The sequence below is a fragment of the Belonocnema kinseyi genome, chromosome 9, assembly GCF_010883055.1.
Source record: "Belonocnema kinseyi isolate 2016_QV_RU_SX_M_011 chromosome 9, B_treatae_v1, whole genome shotgun sequence".
NCBI classification, from domain to species: domain Eukaryota; kingdom Metazoa; phylum Arthropoda; class Insecta; order Hymenoptera; family Cynipidae; genus Belonocnema; species Belonocnema kinseyi.
This window is the reverse complement of record NC_046665.1, coordinates 83,222,145-83,231,592: the sequence shown is the minus strand read 5'-3', so window position 1 is coordinate 83,231,592 and position 9,448 is coordinate 83,222,145. Positions and strand designations below refer to the sequence as shown.

The 9,448-nt window shown below is 25.6% G+C and overlaps 1 protein-coding gene across 4 annotated transcripts in view; it reads left to right on the top strand.

Moving 5' to 3' along the window:
- LOC117179860 (dystroglycan) overlaps positions 1-9,448 on the top strand; it is a 74,426-nt gene that overhangs the window by 23,327 nt on the left and 41,651 nt on the right. For all 4 annotated transcript variants that reach the window (XM_033372016.1, XM_033372015.1, XM_033372018.1 and 1 more), the window contains exons 3-5: positions 34-243; positions 9,077-9,205; positions 9,285-9,410. In XM_033372016.1, the coding sequence (XP_033227907.1) occupies positions 34-243; positions 9,077-9,205; positions 9,285-9,410 (465 nt within the window). The remainder of the gene's footprint in view (positions 1-33; positions 244-9,076; positions 9,206-9,284; positions 9,411-9,448) is intronic.

Below are 9,448 nucleotides of genomic sequence, written 5' to 3'. Positions count from 1 at the left end.
TATTATAAACATTTAAATTTTGTTGGTGCGAAGGCACACGGCACTAATAATAAAGGGCTTCCGAATTGGCTATATTGGGATGAGCCAGCAAACACCTTATTGGGTGTACCCTCAAAGAAAGATATAGGACAACATAGACTGAGTATTAAGGCTTTTGGAAAACACGGCGACGTTGCCAGGGATTTTTTCACTGTTCAAGTACTGCAAGACAATCGGGATAAATCAAAGCACACAGATAAGAAGGTACGTTTCTTTTTAGTGCATATTACGATTATTGTTTTTATATGATAATTCAATTAATTATATTAAAATTAATATATTACATAATATTGTTTAATATTAAGAGTAGTGTTTAAAAGGTCCCAGCTTTACTAGGGTTTCCAAAAGACCTGCAGACCTGGAAAAGTCATGGAATTGAAAAAAAAATCGAATTTTCTTAGTCACATCCATTTCAAATTCCTAACAATTATTTTATTACTTTAACGCGAATTTCAAATTGGGTAATGATATCGAAGGTGTTAATCAACTCTTGAAATCTGGTGTACATGCTTATGTGAAATCTTAGTTAAATTATATGAAATGTTTGTGAAATATTTGTAAAATTATATAAATCTTGATAAAACTCCTTATAACCTTTCTGAAATATATGCGAAATCTTTAAAGTCTTGAAATCGTTTTGAAATGATTTAAGTCTTTGTGAAATCTTTGTAAAATCTTTTGAATTATTCGTGAATTTCTTTGAAATATTTGTGAAGTCTTTTGAAATCATTCTAAATTTCTTTTAAATCTTTTGGATCATTGTGAAATCTATTAAAATTTATATATTTCTTTTAAATCTTTATGAAATCTTTTGGAATCCTTGAGATTTTTCAATGCTTTGTGAATTTTTATGGAGTTTACGAAAATTTTTAAATGTTTGTGAGTTTGCTTGAAATCATTAATATTTTCTGGAATGTTTCAAAGTCTGTTTGAAATTCTTTTAAATCCTCAAAATATGTCTGAAATGTTTGTGAAATCTTTTGAAATCGTTTGGAATCTTTCTGAAATTTGTTATATTCTTCAATCTTAGGAAATATTTTGAAATCTTTGAAATTTTTGGGAATTGTTTTCAAATCTTTGTGAATTCCTTTGAAATATTTATGAAGTCTTTGTGAATTTCTTGGAAATTTTTGTGAAATCTTCCAAAATATATTGAAATCTTTGAAATTTGTTGTTTACTTAAAAATCGAGTGATCGATTCCTCGATTGATACGTAATTATATTTTACGCTAATTAAAATAATATGAATAGAATTTTAGGATTTAACCTCGGATTTAAGAAAATTCTTAAAATAATATTATGAGAACTGTTTAGAATTCAATAATATTATTAAAAATTGGTTTACATTTTCATATGTAAATTAGTCGGCGACTCATTGAATGTGTTCAGATTGAATAAAATTGACTCGGTTTTAAAGAAAGTAGACAGTCCTACATCCATAGGGATACAGCGATGCAATATGTGTCATATTTTTTTATTTGTTAGGAATTTTTCGTACAATTCCAAGCTTCACAGTTTTTCCCATAATCCCCTTTTTTCCTCTTTTTCAAAAAGGTCCCCTTTTTATGAGAAATTTCCATGTTTTCAAGATATATCCTCTATTTTTCATAATTACATACTTTCTTAACTGTGCTGCAAAAAGTACGTCTTGGAAAAAATGTATGTACCCTAGGGTGCCACTGTCCGACCAAAAAACGATTTTTGGATGTTTTAAAAATTTAAAGCGCAAAGTTCTTTCATATGGTGAGAAAGTTATTTTGTATTTTTTTCGGATTTTTAAACAAATATTTAGAGGTTGCTAAAGTGTTTTTTGTGTCCAATATGGAAATTTCATGTGTTATTTTTTTTAACTGTTGAAAATTTTTTGATGTCTTCTTTTTCTTTCTTTTTTAAATATTTTTTTACAAGAAAGGGGGATATTGGACGTGAAAGAAGAAATTAAATATTTATTTATTCTGAGTTTAAGTTCTTAATTGGTACATTTTTAATCAAGATTAAAGGTATATATTCAATTTCTTCAAAATTTCTGGAGTCAGAAAAAAAAGTCGAACGGGTCTCATCAATTTTGTGATCAAATTTAGTTTTTAGGGTGAAGTTTAACCCTAAGTCTTTTTTAATGAAATCTGAAACTCATGGAAAATATTTTTCACATATTTAAAAATAATTTCCAGTGCCATAAGTTAAAGTCCATGATCGTTATCGTAATCGTTTCTCAATAAAAAAATGACAATGTATTGAATAAAACATTTCATCTGTTTTTGCAGTTATTTAAATATATTTACTAGTTTTCAGATTTAAACGATTTTATTGATTTGAAAAATATTTATCATATTACTTACGAGTTTCAGTTTAGTAAAATATTAGGGCTAAATTAGAACACGCGTCCCAAATTTTATTTTTCATACAAAAATTTTGGAAGAAATAAAAAATTTGTATGAAAAAAATTTAAAATTTTGTAATACAAAAATTATTAACTGATAAAAGTTGCATATTGGTCATACGGATAACTTTAGGAATCTATAAATATTGATTTAACAGTATAAAAAAAATACAGTTAAAGACACTTATAGAAGTAAAAAATTATTTTTTCTTCCTTCTTTTTCCCTATTTTAAGAAAATTTAGCGTTCTGAAATCTGCAATGCCCCAGGGAATTGTAAAAAATGAAGTTTTGCAATTGCGGAATTCCCTTTATGTATCTGCTAAAGTCATAAAATTACTACGACTCTGCTAGCGAAGCATTTTATAGATGGAAACTCGCAAAAAAATGAGAGCAGTGAGTCGCTCTGCAGCTTTTCAGAGATGTTGTCGTATTTAAATCCCATAAAGAAATTAGGCTTGTAAACGGTCTGATTGATGCCAATTGATGTTGGCACGTACACGCAAGAAGCAGGGAGACATTCTTGTCGCAATACAATTGTGAGTGGATCCTTGCGAGCACATTTGCGCAATATCATCTAATTCTAAAGGAATGCCACACACAAGAGAGAAAAATTAGTTCTTTATATACGTAATGGTGTTATGTTAGGGAGAAGGAGGTATATAAGATCAAATGATACTGTCATTATTTCAGACTTTATACTCTGTATAGTAACTTTTGCAAGCAACTGAGTTACTAAAAAGTTATGTTATATGCAACTTTTACGGTAACTTTTTTACTATTTTAAAAAGTAACTAACTATTGTATTTTTTGTTGCGAATTAATTAAATTTAGTTAGAAATTTAACTACTGGCTTTAAAATTCATGTATTTTATTGAAATTTCAGATATATTGGTAGAAAGTTCAACTGTGTAGTTGAAAAGTTAATTTTTCCTTAAAAACTCATATTCTCGGTTTGAAACATAAAAGTTTTGTAGAAAATTCGTCTTTTTGCAGGTTGGCTGCTGGACCAGGAAATCGGGAAATTATCAGGAATTTTATAAGACCGGGAAATGACAGGGAATTTATTTTTTGACCGGGAATTTTACAAACATTTAGAAAAAAATCTGTTCAACTTTGATTTTAACCGCTTTTGAAAAATAATCAGATAAATTGTTATCTTTTTCAATTACGATATCATTTAGTTTAGAATGCGGAATTCGCAAATCTTTCACTTTGCAAAATTTCCATTCTAGATTTTAATTTTTAAGCGTGCATCTTAGTTTACAAATTTTTAAATGTAGTTTTAAAGACTTAAACACGTAAAAATTAGAAGCCTTTGAAGTCGAAGGTTTTTGATAAAAAAATATTTCAGTTTGATCATTTGTATAATATAAACTAATTCGTGATTTTTTAAATTGAATTGTACTTATTTAAAAATTGAATAATAATTGATTTTACAAGAGGATTCGGAATCAGTTCGCAATTTTAGAATTTTACGATTTCATCCTTTAAAATTGAACTCTTTCAATTGGAAAGTATTATTAGTTAAACAAATTTAAACGCCCGATTGAAACTTTCTAAACTATTTTCAGTTTTAAAATAACTTCAAAATAATATATTCGTAATTAAAGGCTTTTATTAAATTAATAATAATATAGTAAAAAAATGTTAATTTTAAACCATTCAATTTGAAATTTTTAATTAAGAAAAGGAGCAATTACTTGAACGTTACAATTTGATTTATAAATAACAATTGAACACCTATTAATATTACAAAAAATTCGAGTAAGTTCAAGAGACATTTAGATGTTTTCAGATAGTAATTCAAAATTAATTTAAAATTCGAAACGATTTCAAATAATTTGAAAGAATAATTTGCAACCTAATTTAAAACAAAATATAGATTTTGGCAGATTTTAAATAAAAAAATTTGAAAGCTTTTTAAGAATTTTGAAAGGCTTTAGCAGAATGAAAAACATTTCCTAGGAAAATTGAAAATGATGTCTTACTTTGAAAAACTAATTTTAATAAATATTTATAAAGATTTACAAAATTATCAAACATGAACGTGGAAGATTTTAAGAAAATTTTTTAATTTGGCAGGATTAAAAAAAATCGGAAAAATTCGAATAATTTTAAAAGATGTTAAGAAGTTCTGAAAAAATATCTTAAAGTTAAAAAAAAAGTGGAAAAGAACGTGTAGATGTTTCAAGATTTTGAAATAAAATTTCTATGCATTTTAAGGATTTCTAAACTATTAAAAATAAAAATAATTTGAATCGTTAAATTTTTTATGTTTCTAGCTTAAAATTGCTTAAAATTATATAATTTTGAAAATGTTTTAATTCATTGACTGATTCTTCAATTTCGAGCATTGAAAATGATAACGTAGATTTATATTTCTGCAACTGAATCTGAATATTTGTACTCTACAACTTATAAAAGTAAAAAAAAATTATTTGGCTGTTTAACTGCGTTTTATTTGAAATTGTTCAGTTTTAATAGCTTCCATTTTATACGTGTAAATTATTGACAATTTCAATAAAAATTTTGGAATTAACAAAATTTTAAAATTAAAGAATTCCACTTTGAGTGTTTTAATTTGCAGCTCAGTTTTTATTACATACTTCAAATGCAAAGATTTTTAGCTTCAGAGTTCGATTTTTTAAATTTCATTCACAGTGAAAATTGCTTTTGAACCGAGAAAAAACGGAAAATGGCCGGGAATTGGTTTCTTTGATTAAAATGGCCACCCTGTTTTGGCTTGAAAATTCAGTAATTTAGAGGGCACGTTTGTCTCTCTTGGTTCAAAAATTTGCCTCTTCGTTTCAATATTCATCTCGTTTGGTAAAAAAATCTAATCTCTTTTTTAAATCAAAATTCATTGATTTCGGTAGATAATTAATCTGACTTGGTTCAGGATTCAGCTATATTTTGTTGAAAATTCGTGTTTTTTTTTGTTGAATTCAACTGTTTTTAATTTCAAATTAAATTTTTTTGGTTGAAATAATATAAACTTATATTTTTCGTTGAGAATTCTTCTATGTTGATTAAAAAATCATGTATTTTGTTAAAAAATTAAAATAATGTGGTAGAAAGCTTAACTAGTTGGTTGAAAAATAACAAACATATTTGTTAAACCTTCATATTTTCGGTTTGAAAATTTAACTCATTGCTGAAAAGTGTGGGTTTTACCTCTTTTTTTTTTAAATTTAACTCTTTTGTTGATGGTTCGTCTTTTTTATTTGAAAATGGTAGAAAAATAAACCATTTGGTTAAAACTTCACTTTTTTGTTGAAAATGAATGTTTTCGGTATGAAAATTCCTGTATTTTGTTAAAAATAAAAATTTTTTGTTCAAAAGTGTTGGAAATTCAACTCTTCGGATTAAAATTCAATTATTCTGTTAAAAGTTATCTATTTTGTTGAAAATGTAATATATGTACTTGAAATGTTAGGAATTTAAAGTCATGCAAATTGTATTTTCAACTATTTTATCAGTCTATATTCATGATTTGCATAGTACCGTGAAACGGGGGAATAGAATTGCTGGAATTAAATATGTGAGTCCTAATTGTATCTTGAAATTCAATATAAAAAATTATTTTTAATGACTTTATGAAAATAAATTCAACGAAACAAGTCATTCCGGTGATCCTGCTGAACACTGCGGAAAAACAAAACCCGTTCAGAATCTGATGCCGCACGATATTCTGAGTGACATATCTATTATGTACTCAATTTGAATTATATTCTAAATATATACTGTTGCTCACTTGCCGAAATATATTGTATATTCATTATTTACTTAAAATGATGCTTATTTCTTTTTAAATCAAGTTTTTATGAATTCTCATCTGAAGATTAGTTATTTTGATATTTACATTATAAAATTAAGAAAGTGCAAAAGTAACTTCGTATAAGTAATTTGAAGTTACTTTAACTAGTAACTGCAAGTAACTTGTTAGGTTTTGCATTAAGTAACATAATTGTAACAAAAAAGTAACTTATCCAGCACGGATTTTCCTCCTTTTTAAGGAATTTCCTTTTTTCAACTTTTTTTCATAATTTTGGGTTAAAAATGCAACTGTTTTGTAGAAATGGCTTCTTTTCGGCTTGGAAATTCAACAATTGGGTTTCTTTTTTTGTTTTTTCTTTAATTAAAAATATTTTTTTGGATGAATTTATCTATTTTTAATTTAAAATCAAAACCCTTTTCGGTTGAAATAACAGCTTTTACTTTTTTTTGTAAGAATTCATGTTTGGAGTTCAAAATGCAAGTACTTGGTTAAAAGTTGAAATATTTTGTTAAAAAATAATTTATATTGTTGTATACTCTACCAAATTGTTAAATTTTTTATCAAAATAGTTGAACTTTCCAGTAAAGAAGGTAAATTTTTAACCAAAAACAGTTAAATTCAACCAAAAAGACGAATTTTCAACAAAATAGTCCAATCTCAACCAATGAACCAGATTAATTTTTAATAAAGCATTTGCTGAAAATCAATTTGTTTTCCTGAAAATTCAACTACTTGTGGTAAAAGTCATGTATTTTGTTGAAAACTCGTCTTTTTGGTCGAAAATTCATCTCTTTGTTTAAGAATTCATTTTTGTAGTTTGAAAATTCATAAAATTGAACTATTTCGTTTAAAATTTTTAATTTAAAGAATTTTTGAATGCTTTCTCAAAGACTTGAACAAATAATAAAAATAAAAGCCTTTCACGTTGAAAATTTGGGATAAAAATCATTTTTATTTAATAAATAAATACATTTTTCTTTAAATTTATCTGTACTTTAAGTAATAAAAAGTAAACGAAAAGGATTTGACATAAAGATTTTAAACCAGTTAAAAATGTAAGGATTTTAACTTTAAAACTTAAGCGGTTTCAATTTGAAAGTCTTACTCATCAAAAAAATGTGAGCGTGTGACTGAAAGTTTATAAACTATTTTCTACTTAAAAATAACTTCATAATAATATATTCTTAATTAAAGGATTTTATTAAATTAAAAATATTGTTTTTGTCTAAAATATTCTATTTTTAACTCATTCAATTTGAAATTTTTAATAAAAAAAAGTATAATTATTGAATATTTAGCAATATTTGAATTTTTATTTTAGACAAATAAATTGAAATCAAATATTTAAAAGTAAAGAATCTTTAACTGAATTTTTTGACATAGAAAACATGGAATCGTTAAAATTTCGAAGAGCCTTTAAACTTTGAATGTTACAATTTTAATTGTTGTATTTGAAAAGTGCTTATTTTGTAAGTGAAATTTTTTAATTTCGATGTATAATTTACAAATGAACATTCGTAGAAAAATTTGAGTAATTTTAAGAGATATTTAGGAGTTTTATAAAGATTATAAATTATCATGCAAATTTTAGAAAATTTTCTTAAAATCTTCTTAAAATCTTCGAGAATCTTTTTTGAAAATTTTGTTGAAATCTTTGAAAAACTTTTAAAATATTCTCTTAAAATAATTTTTCAATTTTCCTAGGAATCTTAAGAAAATGTTTTTATTTTTTTAAGCCTTTCACAATTCTTGAAAAGAATTTAATTTTTTTGTTTAAAATCTTTGAAAATCTATATTTTGTTTTATATCAGGCTATCATTTCAAGTTTTACATTAAGTTTGAATCTTTTCAAAACTTCTACATATCTCTTAAAATTACTCAAATTTCGCCTACAAATAATAAATTAAAACGACTTCTAGATTTCTCAAGATTTTGAAATAAAATTTTGAAGCATTCCAAGGATGTTTAAACTATTTAAAAAGAAAATAATTGAATTTCTAATTTAAAAAGTGTTCAGTTAAAATTTTTTCAATTTTTCAATATTTGATGTTTCTTGCTTAAAATTCCTTAAAATTATATAATTGAACAAATTTAAAGATCATTAATTGATTTTTTAATTTAGAGGATTGAAAATGATAACGTGGATTTATATTTTTTTATATTGAAAAATGTTAGTTCCTTCAATTTTATACGTGTAAATTATTGAGCATTTGAATACAAATGTTTTTAATTAAAAACTTTTAAATCTCAATTTTTAAAGTTCAAAATTTAACAGTACCATTGAGTGCTTTGATTTAAAACTCAGTTGGTATTACCTCGAGTGGAAAATTTTGTAGCTTCAGTGTTCCATTTTTTAAATTTCATTGACCGTGAAAAAATGTTCGCGAACCGGGAAAAAACTGGGAAATGACCGAGAATTTATTTCGTCAATTAAAATGGTCACCCTGTTTTTAGTGGAAAATTCAATTATTTGGTTGGAAATTGATGTATTTTGTCAAAAATTCATCTTTTTGTAGAGTATTAACCTTCTTGGTCGAAAATTCATCTCTGAAGGTTGCAAATTCAACTATTTGATTCAAAATTTAATTATTTTGTTTAAAATTAATTTATTTGTATTATAGGTAATCTTTTTTGTCCGAAAACTCATATTTTTTCGTAGTAAACTAATCTTTTCATGACAAATCACCCTATTTCCTGTCTTTCGTGAGCATTCTGGGATGTACAGTCTGTTATTTTAAAATTGCTAGTACTTTAACTTGTAATTCATTGTTTAAATTCACTTAATTGTTGATACGAACAAAATTTCTTTGAAAAAATGTTACATTTTCAATGAAAATTAACAATTATGTTATTTTAATTACTATTTCTTTAATTGCAGAGTCACTGTGAAGATGATCAAGATCAAACACTATTAACGATTATATTAGATGCCAAATTTGAAAATTTAAAGCCCGAAGTGAAAGTTGAAGCGATCGAGAACTTTGCCGGGTTTTTAGGATTGCACACGGTATAGTTTTCTCCTTTTGGTCGATATTCAAATAATGATAAAAATTTCCATATTCTTTAATATATGTTTTTTTTTCCAGAGTGCATTCTCAATTCACCCTCAAAGTAACAAGGAAAACTCGCCAACGGATTCATCGACAGTTCTTATTGGACCTGGTAATGTGAAGCATCGCAAAGAAAAACATTCTACTGTTCTACAGTGGCAAGTGAGTCCTCAGAATTTATTAGTATACTCATTGGGGGG